This window comes from Salmo trutta, chromosome 24 (genome assembly GCF_901001165.1).
Source record: "Salmo trutta chromosome 24, fSalTru1.1, whole genome shotgun sequence".
Classification (NCBI taxonomy): Eukaryota; Metazoa; Chordata; class Actinopteri; order Salmoniformes; family Salmonidae; genus Salmo; species Salmo trutta.
This window is the reverse complement of record NC_042980.1, coordinates 27,819,349-27,840,562: the sequence shown is the minus strand read 5'-3', so window position 1 is coordinate 27,840,562 and position 21,214 is coordinate 27,819,349. Positions and strand designations below refer to the sequence as shown.

The 21,214-nt window shown below is 42.7% G+C and overlaps 2 protein-coding genes across 5 annotated transcripts in view; one reads left to right on the top strand and one right to left on the bottom strand.

Annotated features, from left to right (window-relative positions):
• The window catches only part of LOC115161020 (TBC1 domain family member 8), a 26,706-nt gene extending 9,243 nt beyond the window's left edge, over positions 1-17,463 (bottom strand). The window contains exons 1-9 of one of the 3 annotated variants that reach the window (XM_029711686.1): positions 17,443-17,463; positions 16,229-16,268; positions 13,812-13,922; positions 13,548-13,666; positions 13,110-13,338; positions 12,768-13,008; positions 6,127-6,334; positions 5,449-5,634; positions 5,143-5,295 (exon numbers count right to left, since the gene is read on the bottom strand). In XM_029711686.1, the coding sequence (XP_029567546.1) occupies positions 5,143-5,295; positions 5,449-5,634; positions 6,127-6,334; positions 12,768-13,008; positions 13,110-13,338; positions 13,548-13,666; positions 13,812-13,848 (1,173 nt within the window). In that variant the 5' untranslated portion in view covers positions 13,849-13,922; positions 16,229-16,268; positions 17,443-17,463. Of the gene's footprint in view, positions 1-5,142; positions 5,296-5,448; positions 5,635-6,126; positions 6,335-12,767; positions 13,009-13,109; positions 13,339-13,547; positions 13,667-13,811; positions 13,923-16,228; positions 16,624-17,442 lie in introns of those variants that run through there. The other 2 variants (XM_029711684.1, XM_029711685.1) reach the window with 2 other exon arrangements.
• On the top strand, positions 15,240-21,131 carry LOC115161021 (phosducin-like protein 3). 2 transcript variants are annotated; one of them, XM_029711687.1, is made up of 6 exons: positions 15,240-15,351; positions 18,912-19,044; positions 19,263-19,353; positions 19,575-19,718; positions 20,203-20,411; positions 20,586-21,131. In XM_029711687.1, the coding sequence occupies exons 1-6, from the start codon at positions 15,304-15,306 to the stop codon at positions 20,729-20,731; spliced, it is 771 nt and encodes a 256-aa protein (XP_029567547.1). In that variant the 5' UTR covers positions 15,240-15,303; the 3' UTR covers positions 20,732-21,131. The 2 variants fall into 2 exon arrangements, with proteins under 2 accessions (XP_029567547.1, XP_029567548.1); XM_029711688.1 differs by lacking the exon at positions 15,240-15,351 and adding an exon at positions 17,917-18,020.
• Positions 21,132-21,214: the final 83 nt, after the last annotated feature.

The following is a 21,214-nucleotide window of genomic DNA, read 5'->3' as shown; positions in this document are numbered from 1 at the left end:
TAAAACGAGGCCTATATCGACATAACCTGAAAGGCCGCTCAGCAAGGAAGAAGCCAATGCTCCAAAACCACCACAAAAAAAGCCAGACAACAGTTTGCAACTGCACATGGGGACAAAGATCGTACTTTTTGGAGAAATGTCCTCTGGTCTGATGAAACAAAAATAGAACTGTTTGGCCATAATGACCATCGTTATGTTTGGAGGAAAAAGGGGGATGTTTGCAAGCCGAAGAACACCATCCCAACCGTGAAGCACAGGGGTGGCAGCATCATGTTGTGGGTGTGCTTTGCTGCAGGAGGGACTGGTGCACGTCACAAAATAGATGGCATCATGAGGGAGGACAATTATGTGGATATATTGAAGCAACATCTCAAGACATCAGTCAGGAAGTTAAAGCTTGGTCACAAATGGTCTTCCAAATGGACCATGACCCCAAGCATACTTCCATAGTTGTGGCAAAATGGCTTAAGGACAACAAAGTCAAGGTATTGGAGTGGCCATCACAAAGCCCTGACCTCAACCTATAGAACATTTGTGGGCAGAACTGAAAAAGCGTGTGCGAGCAAGGCGGCCTACAAACCTGACTCAGTTACACCAGCTCTGTCAGGAGGAATGGGCCAAAATTCACCCAACTTATTGTGGGAAGCTTGTGGAAGGCTACCTGAAACATTTGACCCAAGTTAAACAATGTAAAGGCAATCCTACCAAATACTAATTGAGTGTATGTAACTTCTGACCCACGGAATGTGATGAAAGAAATAAAAACTGAAATCATTTTCTCTACAATTATTCTGACATTTCACATTCTTAAAATAAAGTGGTGATCCTAACTGACTGAAGACAGGGAATTTGTACTATGATTAAATGTCAGGAATTGTGAAAAACTGAGTTTAAATGTATTTGGCTAAGGTGTATGTAAACTTCCCACTTCAACTGTACATACCCCCACCAGAAGCCATAGATTACAGGCAACATTCGCACTGAGCTAAAGGGTAGAGCTGCCGCTTTCAAGGAGTGGGACTCTAACCTGGAAGCTAATAAGAAATCCCGCTATGCCCTCTGACGAACCATCAAACAGGCAAAGTATCAATACAGGACTAAATCGAATCGTACTACACCGGCTCCGATGCTCGTCGGATGTGGCTGGGCTTGCAAACTATTACAGACTACAAAGGGAAGCGCAGCCGAGAGCTGCCCAGTGACACGAGCCTACCAGACAAGCTAAATAACTTCTAGGCTCGCTTTGAGGCAAATAACACTGAAACATGCATGAGAGCACCAGCTGGTCCGGATGACTGTGTGATCACGCTCTCCGCAGCCGATGTGAGTAAGACCTTTAAACAGGTCAACATTCACAAGGCCGCAGGGCCAGACGGATTACCAGGACGTGTACTCCGAGCATGCGCTGACCAACTGGCAAGTGTCTTCACTGACATTTTCGATCTCTCCCTGTCTGAGTCTGTAATACCAACATGTTTCAAGCACACCACCATAGTCCCTGTGCCCAAGAACACTAAGGTGACCTGCCTAAATGACTACCGACCCGTAGCACTCACGTCTGTAGCCATGAAATGCTTTGAAAGGCTGGTCATGGCTCACATTAACACCATTATCCCAGAAACCCTAGACCCACTCCAATTTGCATACCGCACCAACAGATCCACAGATGATGCAATCTCTATTGCACTCCACACTGCCCTTTCACACCTGGACAAAAGGAACACCTATGGGAGAATGCTATTCATTGACTACAGCTCAGCGTTCAACACTATAAGCTAAGGACCCTGGGACTAAACACCTCCCTCTGCAACTGGATCCTGGACTTCCTGACGGGCCGCCCCCAGGTGGTGAGGGTAGGTAACAACACATCAGCTACGCTGATCCTCAACATGGGGGCCCCTCAGGGGTGTGTGCTCAGTCCCCTCCTGTACTCCCTGTTCACTCATGACTGCACGGCCAGGCACGACTCCAACACCATCATTAAGTTTGCTGATGACACAACAGTGGTAGGCCTGATCACTGGCAACGATGAGACAGCCTATAGGGAGGAGGTCAGAGACCTGACCGTGTGGTGCAAGGACAACAACCTCTACCTCTACGTGACCAAGACAAAGAAGATGATTGAGGACTACAGGAAAAGTAGGACCGAGCACGCCCCCATTCTCATCGACGGGGCTGTAGTGGAGTAGGTTCAGAGCTTCAAGTTCCTTGGCGTCACATCACCAACAAACTAACATGGTCCAAGCACACCAAGACAGTCGTGAAGAGGGCATGAGAAAACCTATTCCCCCTCAGGAGACTGAAAAGATTTGGCATGGGTCCTCAGATCCTCAAAAGTTTTTACAGCTTTACAGCTGTACCATCGAGAGCATCCTGACAGGTTGCATCACTGCCTGTGGCCTACGACTCCAAAGGTTTTGAGAATGACACAAATATAAATTTTCACAGTCTGCTGCCTCAGTTTGTATGATGCCAATTTGCATATACTCCAGAATGTTATGAAGAGTGATCAGATGAATTGCAATTAATTGCAAAGTCCCTCTTTGCCATGCAAATTAACTGAATCCCCAAAAACATTTCCACTGCATTTCAGCCCTGCCACAAAAGGACCAGCTGACATCATGTCAGTGATTCTCTCGTTAACACAGGTGTGAGTGTTGACGAGGACAAGGCCGGAGATCACTCTGTCATGCTGATTGAGTTCGAATAACAGACTGGAAGCTTCAAAAGGAGGGCGGTGCTTGGAATCATTGTTCTTCCTCTGTCAAACATGGTTACCTGCAAGGAAACACATGCCGTCATCATCGCTTTGCACAAAAAGGGCTTCACAGGCAAGGATATTGCTGCCAATAACATTACACCTAAATCAACCATTTATCGGATCATCAAGAACTTCAAAGGAGAGTGGTTCAATTGTTGTGAAGAAGGCTTCAGGGTGCCCAAGAAAGTCCAGCAAGCGCCAGGACCGTCTCCTACAGTTGATTCAGCTGCGGGATCGGGGCACCACCAGTACAGAGCTTGCTCAGGAATGGCAGCAGGCAGGTGTGAGTGCATCTGCACGCACAGTGAGGCGAAGACTTTTGGAGGATGGCCTGGTGTCAAGAAGGGCAGCAAAGAAGCCACTTCTCTCCAGGAAAAACATCAGGGACAACTGATATTCTACAAAAGGTACAGGGATTGGACTGCTGAGGACTGGGGTAAAGTCATTTTTTCTGATGAATCCCCTTTCCGATTGTTTGGGGCATCCGGAAAAAAGCTTGTCCGGAGAAGACAAGGTGAGCGCTACCATCAGTCCTGTGTCATGCCAACAGTAAAGCATCCTGAGACCATTCATGTGTGGGGTTGCTTCTCAGCCAAGGGAGTGGGCTCACTCACAATTTTGCCTAAGAACACAGCCATGAATAAAGAATGGTACCAACACATCCTCAGAGAGCAACTTCTCCCAACCATCCAGGAACAGCTTGGTGATGAACAATGCCTTTTCCAGCATGATGGAGCACCTTGCCATAAGGCAAAAGTGATAACTAAGTGGCTCGGGGAACAAAACATCAATATTTTGGGTCCAGGGCCAGGAAACTCCCCAGACCTTAATCCCATCGAGAACTTGTGGTCAATCCTCAAGAGACGGGTGGACAACCCACAAATTCTGACAAACTCCAATCATTGATTATGCAAGAATGGGCTGCCATCAGTCAGGATGTGGCCCGGAAGTTAATTGACAGCATGCCAGGGTGGATTGCAAAGGTCTTGAAAAAGAAGGGTCAACACTGCAAATATTGACTCTTTGCATCAACTTCATGTAATTGTCAATAAAAGCCTTTGACACTTATGAAATGCTTGTAATTATACTTCAGTATACCATAGTAACATCTGACAAAAATATCTAAAGACACTGAAGCAGCAAACTTAGTGAAAATGTATATTTATGTCATTCTCAAAACTTTTGGCCACGACTGTACATATTACCTCAATTACCTTGACACCGGTGCCCCCACACATTGACACATTGACTCTGTACCGGTACCCCCTGTATATAGCCCAGCTATTGTTATTTACTGCTGTTCTTTAATTATTTAAAGAGCAGCAGTAAATAAGGCGGTAACACCAATGACATAAAACTGAGTGACACACATTTTACTGGTAAAAAAAGGGTATTTTAATAGCCGTATTTGTTTTTGTTGATCTATACAATATATTAAATACTTTTGTTCACTGTCTAGGATTCAAAATAATAGATATCTCTAAATCCCCAAAACATGTCACTATACCTCTCTCTACATATCACTGTCACGTCCTGACCAGTTAAGGGGTTATTTGCTATTGTAGTTTGGTCAGGGCGTGGCAGGGGGGTGTTTGTTTTATGTGGTTTGGGGTTTGTTGGGCTATGTTCCTATGTAAGAGGGGTGTTTGTTTAGAGTGTTTCGGGGTGTGTTGGGCTATGTTCTTGTCCGTTTATTTCTATGTTAGTTCTAGTCTTTCTATTTCTATGTTTAGTTAATGGGGTTGACCTTCAATTGGAAGCAGCTGCTCCTCGTTGCTTCTGATTGAAGGTCCTATGTATAAGGGTGTTTTTTGTAATGGGATTTGTGGGTAGTTGTCTCCTGTTTTGGTGTCTGTGCACCTGACAGGACTGTTTTATGTTGTTCGTTGTTTTTGTATACGTGAGTTGTTTGTTTTTCCTTTTAAATTTAATAAAGAAGACGAGTATGCACGTTCCCGCTGCACCTTGGTCCAATCCTTATGACGCCCGTTACAATCACCAGTGGGACAAGCCAATTTTCTTGCCCCCAGTAGTTTTTACAATGCATACAAATAAATGTTTTGCAGTATAAAGGACTTACATATGCTCTTATTAAATAACAGTCAAATAAATTAAAAATGTATTATTTGTAATGTTTTTGTAATTTTAAAGTGTTTTTACATGGTGCCAAAATCAAGAGACAGCATTTACCACCGGAATTCAAGAATCACCCTAATTCACAATGCTAAACATCAAGCCTAGACTGAAAACACATTGGCCAATGTAGTTCTGATATGGCTGCAGCCACCATTATTATGGTATCTGCTATCTAAACACCATAATAATAGAGTCCCTATTCATATCAGGCCTACAGCCTATGGGGCGCCAGTTTCCATACTCACAGACATGCTGTTGTTGGGGTCAAGTTGAGAGTGATGGTAGCATGCCATCAGAGCCTCTGTGTTCATTGTTTGACGTAGTGGTCTCTCCTCGATATCCTCCCCGTCACAGTACATGGTGTCATAGCAGAAGGTGTAGTAGGGAGACGAGGAGGTCTGGAGCAGCCAAACACCAGAATTAGTCAAATATACACAATTAATATACAGTAATTCTGCTTTGTGGACTAGGCCTGTTGGGCATCACCATGAGATATGATGTGTGTAATTGACAACAGACATTTAGCAGTTAGTAGTGTTGCTGTAGCATACCAGAGATTTCTTGCTGCGGAACATGGAGTGTTTCCATTGCAGGGCTCTGAGGCGTGATGTCAGGCTGTCCACCAGGCTGTCTCTGTCCTGCAGCTCGATCAGCTGGAAGGCTTTCTTACTCCTCACGCTGACGATCACTGGGTTCGGCAGCAGGCTGGTGCTCTCCGCCTTCTCTATGGAGATCACCTGACAATAAAACAGGAGGAGACAGGGGTCAATGGTGAACAGCCAAAGAAATGACTGTAGCGCTATTTACTTGTAAAACAGTAATAAACTATGAATAACTTTTATGCATAGCAGAGCCAGAAAATACATCTATATATAGCTTAATGTATGACTGACTGGTATATAATGTAGATAACCATGGTAAAGCTAAAGGTGTAAACTCTAACACTTCCAACAACACTGTGTAAACAGCAGTAGCCACATTCCACCTGTTACACTTTAACCAGCAGAGAAGCAGGGTCAACATAGTATGTTTGAGAAGCCAAAATACACCACCCCTCCAAAATACACCACCTCTAGCACAAAATACACTGCAGTACACAGATAAAGGCTCTCCTCTGGGAAGGCTGGATTAAGCTTAAGAGCTAGGCTAGGGGAACTTGTGAGGGATTTTTGTGTGAGACCTTTCTATAAATCAAATAGGGAGGCACTGCAATATGGTACTATGGGTACCTCTGAGAGAGGGATAAGCAGGCTGCAGTGGCCCTCCTCTCGGCTGGCGAAGCATAGGTAGCTGTCGGTGGTGAAGAGTGTTCCTGTTGTGTGACAGCGGGCATGGGGCGTCCACACTGAACACAGCGCCACCTCCTGAAGACGTTCGCCCCGCGGTAGCCGAAATAGAGCTAGGACATATGTCCTCAACGCCTGCTCCTCCAGAACCCTGAGGGGGAAGAGTTAGAGGGACACTCAGAAAGAGATACTTAGCTGGCAGGGGGGAAAGAGACACAGTGTGACACAAACAGTGAAACGTTCTGTTGCAAATGAGCGACAGCTAGGAATTCAACCTCCAGTATAGAGACAGGGAGAGTGTAAATGAGAGATTGTGTGTGAATCCTCACGGCCTTGTTGCCTTGTGACCCAGACATTTCTGACTGAGAGAGTCAGGAACACTTGAATGGTAATTCCACCACTTTTCAATCTCATTTTCATTATCTCCAGCACCATACAAGTGTCTACATATGTGGAAATTGCATATTTCTACATTTACTTCTACTCAATGACATCATCAAAAGTTTAAACATTTAAAAAAACGTTGATTTTCAAACACTATGAGATTCACGGTGACGTGGGGAGCAAGAAAATACCCTCCCTATGGCTAGAAACTCATTGCAGGTTTTGAAAATCACTGTTTCTTTACTTTTAATCCTACCCTGTTTTTTAGGACCTTTTGTTCTTATCTTTTTAACCAATGATCATAAAAACGCGTTTTCAAATCAAATGTTATTTGTTACATGCGCCGAATACAACAGGTGCAGACCTTACCAATTGGAGCCTCCCGAGTTGCGCAGCGGTCTAAGGCACTGCATCGCAGTGCTTGAGGCGTCACTACAGATCCAGGTTCGACCCCAGGCTGTCACATCCGGCCGTGACCGGGGGTCCCATAGGGCGGCGCAAAATTGGCCCAGCGTCATCCGGGTTAGGGGAGGGTTTGGCCAGGGGGGGCTTTACTTGGCTCATTGTGTTCTAGTGACGCCTAAGGCACTGCATTGCAGTGCCTGCAGGCTGACTCCGATCGTCAGTTGAACGGTGTTTCCTCCGACACATTGGTGCAGCTGGCTTCCAGGTTAAGCGGGCAGGTGTTAAGGAGAGCAGTTTGGCGGGTCATGTTTCGGTGGATGCACGACTCGACCTTCGTCGCACCCAAGCCCATTCGGGAGTTGCAGCAAAGAGACAAGGTCGTAACTGGATCACAATTGGATATCACAAAATTGGGGAGAAATAGGTGGACAAAAAATAAAGAAAATAATAATTTACTAATTTAACTAAATTAAAAATAGTAACACAATAAATTAACAATAATGAGGCTATATACAAGGGGTACCAGTACTGAGTCAATGTGCAGGGGTACGGGGTAATTGAGGTAATATGTACACTACCGGTGAAAAGTTTTAGGACACCTACTCACTCAAGGAATTTTCTTTATTGTTACTATTTTCTACATTGCATAATAATAGTGAAGACATCAAACTATGAAATAACACGTGTCACACCCTGATCTGTTTCACCTGTCTTGGTGATTGTCTCCACCCCCCTCCAGGTGTCGCCCATCTTCCCCAATATCCCCTGTGTATTTATACCTGTGTTCTCTGTTTGTCTGTTGCCAGTTCGTCTTGTTTGTTCGGGTCAACCAGCGTTTTGTGTCTCAGCTCCTGCTTTTTCCAGTCTCTCTTTTCTCACCCTCCTGGTTTTGACCCTTGCCTGTCCTGACTCTGAGCCCGCCTACCTGACCACTCTGCCTGATCCTGAGACTGCCTGCCGACCTGTCCCTTTGCCCCCCTCTGGATCACCGACCTCTGCCTGAGCCTGCCTGCCGTCCGGTACTGTTGCCCCACATCTGGTTTACTGAATGCTGCCTGCCTTGACCTGTCTATCGCCTGCCCCTGTTGAAATATGTTTATTCGATGTGGTCTGCATCTGGGTCTTACCTTAATACCTGATAATATGGAATCATGTAGTTACCAAAAAAATGTTAAACAAATCTAAATATATTTTATATTTGAGATCTTCAAAGTAGCCACCCTTTGCATTTATGACAGCTTTGCACACTCTTGGCATTCTCTCAATCAGCTTCACCAGGAATCCTTTTCCAACAGTCTTGAAGAAGTTCCCACATATGCTGAGCTCTTGTTGGCTGCTTTTCCTTCACTCTGTGGTCAGACTCATCCCAAACCATCTCAATTTGGTTGAGGTTGGGGGATTGTGGAGGCCAGCTCATCTGATGCAGCACTCCATCACTCTCCTTCTTGGTCAAATAGCCCTTACACAGCCTAAAGGTGTGTTGGGTCCTTGCCCTGTTGAAAAACAAATGATATTCCTACTAAGCCCAAACCAGATGGGTTGATGTATCGCTGCAGAATGCTGTGGTAGCCACAGTGGTTCTGTCATAAGCGTCGTAAGGGACAGACCAAGGCGTAGCGGGTATAGTGCTCATCTTCTTTTCTTTATTTAGAGAGAACACTCAAACAAAATAAACAAACGACAAAACAGCTCCGTAAGGCACACAGGCTATACAGAAAACAACCACCCACAAACCCAAAGGAAAAAAGGGCTGCCTAAGTATGGCTTCCAATCAGAGACAACGAAAGACACCTGCCTCTGATTGGAAACCATACTCGGCCACACATAGAAAACGAACATAGAAAATGAAAACTAGAACAAATCCCCTCTAAATAAACCAACCCCAAAACACACAAAAACAACCCCCTCCTGCCACGCCCTGACCATACTACAATGACAAATGACCCCTTTACTGGTCAGGACGTGACAGGTTAACTGTGCTTTGAATTATAAATAAATCACAGTGTCACCAGTAAAGCACCCCCACACCATAACACTACCTCCTCGTAAAGCATTTACGGTGGGAAATACACATGCAGAGATCATCCGTTCACCCACACCGCGTCTCACAAAGACACGGCAGTTAGAACCAAAAATCTCCAATTTAGACTCCAGACCAAAGGACAAATTTCCACCGGTCTAATGTCCATTGGTCGTGTTTCTTGGCCCAAGCAAGTCCCATCTTCCTATTGGTGTCCATTAGTAGTGGTTTCTTTGCAGCAATTTGACCATGAAGGCCTGATTCACACAGTCTCCTGTGAACAGTTGATGCTGACATGTGTCTGTTACTTGAACGCTGTGAAGCATTTATTCGGGCTGCAATTTCTGAGGCTTGTAACTCTAAGGAACTTATCCTCTGCAGCAGAGGTAACTCTGGGACTTCCTTTCCTCATGAGAGCCAGTTTCATCATAGCGCTTGATGGCTTTTGCAACTGCATTTGAAGAAACTTTCAAAGTTCTTGAAATGTTCCGTATTGACTGACCTTCATATCTGAAAGTTATGATGGTTTGTCTTTGCTTATTTGAGCTGTTCTTGCCATAATATGGACTTGGTATTTTACCAAATAGGGATATCTTCTGTATACCCCCTTACCTTGTCACAACACAACTGATTGGCTCAAATGCATTAAGATGGAAAGAAATTCCACAAATTAACTTTTAAGAAGGCACACCTGTTAATTGAAATGCATTCCAGGTGACTACCTCATGAAGCTGGTTGAGAGAATGCCAAGAGTGTGCAAAGCTGTCATCAAGGAAAAGGGTGGCTATTTGAAGAATCTCAAATATAAAATATATTTTGATTTGTTTAACACTTTTTTGGTTACTAGATGATCCATATGTGTTATTTCATAGTTTTGATGTCTTCACTATTATTCTACAATGTAGAAAATAGTCAAAATAAAGAAAACCCTTGAATGAGTAGGTATTCGAAAACTTTTGACCAGTAGTGTACATGTAGGTAGGGATAAAGTGACTGCATAGATAATAAACAGAGAGTAGCAGCAGCGTATGTGAAGAGTGTGAAGGATTGTGAATGTATATCTGCAGTCGTGGAAAAAGTACCCAACTGTCATACTTGAGTAAAAGTACCCTAATAGAAAATGACTCAAGTAAAAGTAAAAGCAAAATTCTTCTTGAGTATGAGTCTAAAAGTATTTGTTTTAAAATATACTTAAGTATCAAAAGTAAAAGTATAAATAATTAAAAATTCCTTATGTAAAAACAACCTGATGGCACTATTTTCTTGTTTTTTTTAACTTACGGAAAGCCACGGGCACACTTCAACTTTCACACATAATTTAAAAACGAAGCATGTGTGTTTAGTGAGTCCACCAGATCTGAGGCAGTAGAGATGACCAGGGATGTTCGGTTGATAAGTGCTTGAATTTGACAATTTTCCTGTCCTGCTGTAAGGTTCTGCTTTTCTTTTCTTAGTCAACCTTGTGTTCTTTTTCTTTGTGTTCTTGAATGTAGCCCTGTTTGTGTTTTGGAACGTAGCCCTGTTTCTTTGTGTTCTGGAACGTAGCCCTGTTTCTTTGTGTTCTGGTACGTAAGCCCTGTTTCTTTGTGTTCTGGTACGTAGCCCTGTTTCTTTGTGTTCTGGAACGTAGCCCTGTTTCTTTGTGTTCTGGAATGTAGCCCTGTATCTTTGTGTTCTGGAACGTAGCCCTGTTTCTTTGTGTTCTGGAACGTAGCCCTGTTTCTTTGTGTTCTGGAACGTAGCCCTGTTTCTTTGTGTTCTGGAACGTAGCCCTGTTTCTTTGTGTTCTGGAACGTAGCCCTGTTTCTTTGTGTTCTGGAACGTAGCCCTGTTTCTTTGTGTTCTGGTACGTAGCCCTGTTTCTTTGTGTTCTGGTATGTAGCCCTGTTTCTTTGTGTTCTGGAACGTAGCCCTGTTTCTTTGTGTTCTGGTACGTAGCCCTGTTTCTTTGTGTTCTGGTACGTAGCCCTGTTTCTTTGTGTTCTGGTACGTAGCCCTGTTTCTTTGTGTTCTGGAACGTAGCCCTGTTTCTTTGTGTTCTGGAACGTAGCCCTGTTTCTTTGTGTTCTGGTACGTAGCCCTGTTTCTTTGTGTTCTGGAACGTAGCCCTGTTTCTTTGTGTTCTGGAACGTAGCCCTGTCTTTCATTTTTGGTCATTGATTTCACCTGTGTTTGTTTCTCACCTGGTCTCATCAGCTCCCTATTTACTTCATTTGTTTCTGTTTGTATGGTTGTGAGGTATTGTTTTTGACTGCCTACCTGTGTTTGATCATTGCCTGTGACCACAATTCCTGCCTTCTGCGATGGCTTAATAAACATCTGCGCGTGAATCTACACCTTTTCCTACCCGAGAATTCATTACACCTGCTAAGCATTCAAAATGTAATGAGTACTTTTGGGTGTCAAGGAAAATGTATGGAGTAAAAAGTACAATATTTTCTTAAGGAATGTAGTGAAGTACAACTAGTCACAAATATAAATAGTAAAGTACAGATACCCCAAAAAAGTCTTAAGTAGTACTTTAAAGTATTTTTACGTAAGTACTTCACTACTGTGTGTGTGTTGGAGTGTCAGTGTAGTATGTGTGAGTGTGTGGCTAGAGTTCAGTGAGTGTACCTCAAGCCTGTGCAAGAGAAAATTAGAAGAAGTAATGTAGACACTGTTTTGGTGCTGGAGATAATAAAGGAGGTTAAAAAGAGTTGCTCTTGAAATAATCCACATGTACCCACAGACAATTAGATACAGGCAGACTATTTTGGTCACTACAATTTAGGTCAGGTAATTTTTCACTTCCTGCTATGGTATTGTGATGCGGAATTTACATAAAGTCACTAGTTTGAATGATGGGGAGGGACAAAAAGATAACTCATTTGGCAAGGGTTGAATGTGAGGAAGTCACCAAATTGATTATTAAACAGTCTGTTACACCCATAGAGAGAGAACTAAATGCTCTAGCCCAGCTCAAGTACAATGTTTACCACCGCAAACTGTCATTTTACACACAAAACCTGAAACTGAAAATGTTATGGTGAATGTACTACAGGTGGAACTGAGACACGCATGTAGGCACGCACACACACAAGGAACTAAGACTGAACAAAGAACAGGGGTGTATTTATGAGCTACCTCTCCAAGTGAAGGTATAATTTCCCACAGGATAGAGCTGAAGGGCCTTCCAGTCACACTGAGACAAACACTGATTTATAACGTATGTTGCAGTGCTGTGAAGTGGAACGCGGCCCATCAATCACTACACAACTGTTCTGAGACCAGCCGGAACCCAAAACACAGGCAGTGGAACAAACAAAAAATATATTTTCCCATAGACTAACACGATAAACTGTATTCTTGTTATGGCTGAAACACCTAGGGGCAAAGTCTAGGTATTTACAAGTCTTTATGAGCTCATCAGCCTCATATAATGTCTGTCTGAAGAACATGACTGAACGTCCCTTTCGGCTCAAAGGAAGATCAGTTGCACTATGATGCTATGATTATACAAAGGATGGTCGGAAACTAAAGGGAAGTAAATCAGTTAAGATATGAGGGGTTTTCAGGAAGCACTTGATGAGGTCTCTTTTGACCAAAACAGATAAGAATGAGAACCTTATTAAATTACTGTTTATCAAACTGATTAATCAGGCAAGCAACTGTTCTAATCCTCTCAGATGATGTGAATCTGAACAAAGTCAATGATACAATCACACAAAGTCCCCTGCCCTCCTTTACACTACAATACGATACAACTTTAACTTTTTCTGCGTTACCCGCTGACCTCTTGGTGATGTTGGAGGACTGCTGGAGGACTCGGTCCAGCTCCAGGCCTTCACTGTCCAGCAGGCGTCGCAGGGCGATGTCAGCCAGCTGACCAATGACCCCAAACGCCTCATCCAGGCTCAGGAACATGGAGAAGTCCCGCTGGCACCGCCGCGTCATCACACGCACCATGTCCGTCATGAGGCCTGTGGAGACCCGCTCCAGCCTCGTCACCTCCGCCCACGGGACCACAAACTTCACTGAGGGAGAGAGAAGCGGTCAACCATTCAAAGTTCACAACCAGTAAGACTGGGGGCTATTCTGTGTGCTAATGAAAGGAAGAGCATTTAAGGGGACGGACCTTCCTTTCCCAACAGGAAGGAGTAGAAGGCCATGTGGTTGATGCTGAGGTAGAGCCAGCCCTGCCGGGGGACCCGCCCCTTCCAGCAGCAGCAGGAGTAGGTGGTGACCAGCTTCTCTGAGGAGGGCAGGCCGAAACACAGCTCAAACTTCAGCAGCGTCTCCCGGAACTTCTCAGGCTCCTCCTCCTGAGCCACCTGCCTCCCCGTTACCTCCTCCGCTATTAGACCCTGGAGGAGGAGGAGAAATAAATGAGAGAAAGAGAAAAGAGGAAGAGAAAATAAAAGGAGAGCAAGAGACACAAATAGAAAAGAAAGTCAGGAGGAGAGAGAGCAACAGTTGAGATTAGGTTGAATACTGTGATTTTTGATAGTATGCCTATAAAGTATTTACAGTGCATCACAGGTCTATAGTAGGTCTTATTCTAATAGTACAGTACCTTGACTTTCCCTTTTACGAAGCTGGCGACATCCTCCTTGTTCTCAAACACTGAGAGAGAGTGGAGTAGGTTCTGGACCAGCCAGTCCCAATGTCTGTTCATCTCTCCAACAGCAGCACCTGTATAACAACACACACACACACACACAACACCCGTCAGAGAGATAGATACACAGAGAGAGAGAGAGAAAGCTAGAGAGAGAGACAGACACATATGAGAATCAGAGAGATAGAAAGTAATGGAGAGAAATGTCAGAGAGCTTACCACAAGCTATAGTCCAGCTGACCTGTGACCCAGGCATCTGTAGTAGGATACGGAACGGTGTGACCCGGGCATTGGAGTCCAGCACTGAGTCCAGAGCTCCCACCAGAAGACCTGGACAGACCAGAGCAGTCAGACACAGAAAGAGACCAGAAAATACGGAGAAATACCATCTGACAACACAGACATGTCAATGAGCTCATTGACATATGGGAGAGAGAGGCCACATTATACCAACCCATATAATCTGAAATCACATTTTCAAAGGGTAAAACAGTTGTATTAAGCTCATAAGGCATTAATAAGATATACTCTAACATACATAATCAATGGTTAGCATTAGTGGAATGACTGTTGAACAGCAGGAAGTTTACAGATTGTGCCTTGAAGCACATGGGACACAAAGGTACCTATTACACATAATGCCAGAAGGCTAAAGTCATTACCATGTCTATCACAGTCAAGACATTCCACAGTGAGGTGCCAAGCAGAAGAAGATTGGCACTGGATAGGACATAAACTGGTACAACTTACGGTCACCAACGGTCTCATAATGGCCACATCATGTGAGAGCATAACATAGGCTTACAAGCTGTTGAGAGACTCAACACAAGTATTGCTGTTCTCTGTTTGTCACTATATTGGCCCACTAGAACCAATGGCTAATAGTATTGGATTGGAGACACCCTCCCCATATCCTCCACATATAAAGCCCCAAAGCCATGGCCTAAAAAATACAAACTTAATACAGAGCCCCTAACATCCCATCCAATATGGTTGACAGTGACACCCCAGTTGACGTTCAAAAGAAACTGCACTATTCTACCCCAAGCTTTCAATTTCCATCCAGACCTAACTAATTTGTACCTATTAGGCGTTGAGAAGGCTACATTAACCCTGGAACCAGCATTTAGGGAGAACTTTCACATCCAGTCATCCCCACCAGTCATCAGCCTAATGGAAGCAGATAGGCTCACTAATACCCTGAGGTAACAGAGCCTACACTCATCATCATAGTATCTCTTTACTCCACTGCTATTCATGGTCATGCTTTCCCACTGAGGCCAAAGACACCAAACACTAGTCCCTCTTGTCTAGTTTTAATTCTGGCTTTTCTTTGCCATTTTCAACAGAATGGAGCATTTAAGGAGCGCTAGTAAAAACAGTCCTAACAGCAACACATTACACCCCTCAACTACAATAAAAAATCAAGTTAGCAAGAACAGTCTGTTAATGATTTGGCCAATCAAATGTGTAATAAGCACACAGCAGGCAAGACAAGGCATTAGGCTTACTACGTTCAATAGGCTACATTCTAGTTGGTATGAGATCACTATCTAGTGTTTGGCATTCTCACTCCCGCCCAACCGCCCGCCACAAAAGAGGAGAGGGACGGAAGACAAACTGAACTCCTGACAAATAACCCTCTCCTGGAGCACTGAACATTCCAGACCACACCACATCTATACGCTCTGTCCATCTGCCGCTCTGAACCATGACACACTGGCAACACAAACTTATTTGTCACCAAACCGCTTACATTGTAAGTCCCAACTTAAACTACTGTAAATCATGTATTTTGTTCTGCTTATATAGTTCACTGAGTTTGTATGGCTGTGGACAATGGACATGTACAGTGTGATCAGACGTAGAGAAAATAAACCCTATGTATATAAATAAATGAAAATTCCCTTGTAGCAAAGTGCTCTTTGTGAAGCAGAAGTTATTTTAACTAGTGACACAAAATGATAGAGGTTGCAGATGTTTTTATGTTTTATCTTAATCGAATCATGGATTTCTTCTTCCAATTGATATTGTACTTGTTCTTCTCTTCATACAACAAAACATACTATGGTGTGGTTTTGTAAGAAGAGCCAACCCCATTACAACCAGGGCTTTATCTTACCTTTCACCATGGAGACAAACAAATACTGTAAATCATAACCAATTGCCGGGAGGTTTTTATATTGTTCCTTTTATGAGATGTCTACTCTCTATCCTCCTGTCCTTGATGTGTTCAGTTATGTATGAACGTCCCAATGACGATTAAACAAAAACAAAACCAGGTGGCACCTTATCAAAGTTCATCATCAGACAAACATTGTATCGAACTTAAAGAAATCAAGGAAGACCTGAAACAAAATAAATGTCTAAATACTATATGCAAAAAAGTTGCCTGTTATTGCTCCAAGCTGTTGACGACACCAAATATGGAGAAAACATTTGTTTCCCAAGTAATGCTGTGTAAAAATCCTGAGCCTATTTAAAGTGATACATTGTAGCAAGTTGCAACATTGTTTATACATGATTTGTTACTGTGTTGCAAGTGTATCACGTAGACTGGTGTATCCATATAGACTGCCAAAGCTGCTGAAATCAGACGACAGACAGTGAGATGAAGATGGGAGGGGGCGTATTACCTGTAAATTTCCCCCCTGTATCCCCATGTCCTCTTCTGCGCTGCAAAAGGAAGAAATCGTTAGATTTTTCGGTAACCCAAAGCTTCAATGCATTTTTCAGCAAAACTTCCTCCGGATTCAACCACATTCTTTCAAAACAAGAGATTGACAAAGAGAATGGACGAAAACAAAACAAAGCCGAGTGTAGTTTTTGTTGTGCTATTGATAGAATGCACACTTCTTCAGTAGTCCCACGCGTCGGAGAAAATTAGGTGATTTTCAGAATCATCCATGACTGATCTCAAGCGCTGCCCGAGATAGCAGGCGTCTTGTGCTCATATTTTCTCTCACACCCGTTGCAACTGTAGCCTACACAGCGAGCGTCTTATTTCCGCATTTAACCCAACCTTTCCTTCCCAACATCCTTCCCATAGTTCCGGCGAAAGCAAGGAAGTTTAATTTCACTGTCCCTTCCCTTTGTGAATAGTTATTATGCAGTAGTAGGATATTCATTGAACATCATACAAAACTAAATCTGGGAATATAATTGGATTGTAAACACATTGTTTGTCCATAGTAAAGGGGTTTATTCATGTGCCATATGCTGTCTGGTGTGTGCAAAAAATACGTCAGAAGATGATGTACAGTATCTATTATATCAATTCTGCATTATGCTTACAATGACAGAATATTTGTTTGCATTCTCTTTATATTATAGTTTTAAATGTCATAGTCTTTGATCATACCACATATTAATTAAATGACATCAATGCCATGTCGGTGACATGGTCACTTTGCTTTTCAATGATAAAGTACCTATAGAGTCTAGACAATATAACAATTTACATAATGTTCTGTATGGACGTATATACCATCCCTACAGCCTACTTCTGTGGTAAAATAGAGGTTGCAACATGCATGCTTGACATGTAATCAACAAATACAGGATTTCTTTATGATGTCTGTTTTAAACTATGGTTGATTTGAATAGAATAAACACACCCGTGGTCAGAGTTGTCAAAGGCACCTATCATAAAATACTCTATTCAAATCAAATGTTTTTTGTCACATGCTTCGTAAACAACAGGTGTAGACTAACAGTGAAATTAAGAAAATGATCATATTTTAGAGCAGCAATCTTATTGAGTGTCACAAGATCAAGACTGACATAAAGATTTATAACCATATCCATAAAGGATTTGAAAATATATTTGCACAGTAGAAAATGTACCTACCTATATGATTCCTAAATGCGTCGTCTATACTTACTATACTCATCATAACTACATTGAAAATAAACAAATACAGTATAAGGATATCATATTGAAGCACATCTACACACCAAAAAACAGGCCAACAATTTTCAGAGATGTTTTGGACCTCTATGCCACCCCCATAAATCTATGGTCAACCCAGACACTGACAGCACAGCAGTGTGATTTTCAGGTGCAGCTGTTGTCTCAATCAGATGCCACACATGGAATGTAGAATAGCGTTCCCACTCCTAATATAGACATACAGGACCTAAACCGGATATTGGTGCAACCTTTATTATTGTCCCGTTAATGTCTTGCCCTAGACAGGTTTATGATAATAATACATATAAAACAGGTGATAGAATAGATTTGTCCTCAGAAAAATAAATTATTTTGTAATGATTCTATATTTGAGATATCTGACAAGTATTTAAGTTTTGTCACATTAATGATCTTGTTTTACTCCGGAAGAAATATGGGTGAGGTCCTTCTATTTCCGTGTCTGAGAAGCGCAGTGGTGTTTTCAGCGTCTGTTTTGAACGGTTAAAAAAATGCAGGTTGGTAAACTTAGATAACTTTTTCTAGCTAAACCTCTAATCGTAGTTATGAAGGACATAGCCGATGTTTCGAGTAATATGATTATATGTTCGCATGCCACCTCGATTGGCACAAAACGTTATTTAGCCCTTGATCATGACTCTCAGTTCCATTATAACATCAGTCATTGTTGGAGGAAGGCGTCTTCTGTACAGGGGCGTTTTGTTAATAAGAGCCCCAACGCTCAATCTGAACATTAACACGCGTCGTTTGCGGTATGGTTTTGGATGCATAAGGACCTTATCTTTCATATCAGCGATAATTAATTTTCTAAAAACCTAAATGTTAAATGAATACACACACTGTTACTGTTCCCACATGGCGATATATCCATGTTGCAGCGCTTGTTTACGATCACGGACCATCTGTGATAATTAGTGATCTAGCGTGCTCGAACACCTGTGTGTAAATTAACTCGGGAAATGTAGTTTCGTATGGTGGAGGCATCTCCAGTAGTATGGATCTGTGAAAAACTGCTACAGTAAATGTGTATAATTTTTACCAGAATTGTTTTCTTGCTGATGAAAGATGAGGCCCATGTTTCGAAAGCCATATCGCCACTGATGATTTACGTTTCTATAAGTTAAAACATAGGGTTCGGATTGTAGTTCACATGAGCTAGTCGGGGGCAAAGCTAATGGCTAAAAACGGTAGGGAGAAGGCAGTATGCTTAGAGTTTGAGAGCTAAATGTTGGGTAACTAGATGGCTAAACATTAGGTAATGTTCGCTAGCAGTAATACCAAAGGGCCTAGTTATATAGATGTTGTTTAATTTTTTTAACTCTGTGGTAGTACAGAATGGAAAAAAGCCAAGTTACAATACAATTCCAACATGATCTCTTATTTCTCAGGACCCTAATGCAGATACCGAGTGGAATGACATCCTGAGAAAGAAGGGGGTCCTTCCTCCCAAGGAGAAAACTCAGGATGAGGTTGAGGAGGAAGCTCTAGAGAAGCAGATACTTCTTGAGCAGGAATCTGTTGGTAAGAGATGACTAGTTATAGTTGACTACCTCTATGGGACTAAGTTTCTACTGAACTGATCTAGGGAAAGCAAATTCTGATGTTATTCATAACTAACAGGACATGGTGTGGGAAGGCTGATTCATGGCCAACATTTAAGAGCAACATATGTTAGTTGTTTTAATAACTTAAATGGTACTTTTTTTTGACGTGCGATGCATATGGTGTTTTGTGACCAGTGAAAACCTATGAGAGCATGACTCTGGACGAGCTGGATGAGAACGAGGATGACTTCAGTGAAGAGGACGAGGCCGCCATCGAGATGTACAGGTCAGTGATCTCTTTAAAGCATCACTTAGATGGTACATACAACAGGGGTTGATAAGAATGTACGGCCGCCCTATTGCCTGGGGCATGTGAGCTGAGCAATCGGGCAAGTTGACCCTGTTCTGTGATTGTTTGCCCCATTGGGCAGGTGTTTTTCAGCGCCCTAAAACTGATCTTTCTGATTAGCCAACCTTTCTTTACACTCTGCATTTCCCTCTTACCAGACAGAAGAGGCTTGCAGAATGGAAAGCCACCCAGATAAAGAATTGCTTCGGTGAAGTAGTGGAGATCTCTGGGCAGGACTACATCAAGGAGGTGAACAAAGCTGGAGAGGGAATCTGGGTCGTGCTCCATCTCTACAAACAGGGGTGAGTCTTCTGCCATTTCTCTACTCTCTCTACTCTCTCTACTCTCTCTACTCTCTCTACTCTCTACTCTCTCTACTCTCTCTACTCTCTCTACTCTCTCTACTCTCTCTACCTCTCTCTTCTCTCTTCCTCTCTTTCTCTCTTTCTCTCTTTCTCTCTTTCTCTCTTTCTCTCTTTCCTCTCTCTTCTCTCTCTTCTCTCTCAGGATTGCAATAGCAGTCGAGCACACCAATTCATGCACTTAAAAAGTGATGTTTGATTTGACAAGATCCGATAAACCAGAATATTGTGAAAACATTCATGACCAAGACCTTATTTGAAAATCATGATTCAAGGTTTTCATTTAGCCTAAGCCTGATTTACAGTGGTCCATTTTAATTTGCTCTGAATCGACCCATCTACCAAAATATCTGATTTAACTAATTTACTCATTGTGACATCTGTTCTCTCTAACATGTCCTGTTCTAACCTTCTGTCCTCCCAGAGTACCTCTGTGTACCCTGATAAACCAGCATCTATCAGAGCTGGCCAGGAAGTTCCCCCAGACCAAGTTCCTCAAGTCCATCTCCACCACCTGCATCCCCAACTACCCCGACCGCAACCTGCCCACCATCTTTGTCTACCATGAGGGAGAGATGAAGGCACAGTACATCGGGCCTCTGGTCTTCGGAGGCATGAACCTCAAAGTTGAAGGTAAGAGACAGTTTCCTTAGCTATACTCTCAAGAAGGACGTTTTATTTATACTAAGTTATGATGCTTTTAGTTACATGATATGAAATCTAGCATAAGACCCTTCAGTTTTGTTTATTGTTTTATTAGTGACAATCGTTTAGATATTAAACTATCCATTATCCTATCATCCTCAGAGCTGGAGTGGAGGTTATCGGAATCTGGCGCTGTCAAGACAGACCTGGAAGAAAACCCCAAGAAGCAGATTGAAGACAAGCTGATGTCGTCGATTCGATCCACTCTCCCCACACGGAAAGACAGTGACTCAGAAGAAGAGAACTAGCCCCCTAACCGCCAAATAACATTAATCTAATGCTCCACTGTCACTGAATGGGGATGGCTTTCTCATGTGGTGATGTGTTAAAATGCACACCTCTTCCTATGCTTACCGCAGAGAGGCTCTGTCAGAGTTCTATGCCTTCCCGGTTAAAGGATCTCGTGTTAAGTGATCATTCTCCTAAATCAGATCGGACTCTTCAATAGGGTTTCTACAGAACCTTTGGTTGAAGATTGTCTTTTTTTTTTGCATATACATTTTATAATATGACAATTTAGATGTATACACATCTAATTGTTAAATTAAATGTAAGTAGCCTTCACCCATGCCATAATCACGGTTGACAGTTTTTTAATAAAGTGTTCGCTGTGATCTGGGTAACCATCACATGAAGGACTGATTTGGCTATATTTGACTCTTGTGTATGTTCACTGTTCTGATAGCGATGTACTTAATGCCTGTATGTGTAATTGCCACCTCATTTTAAAT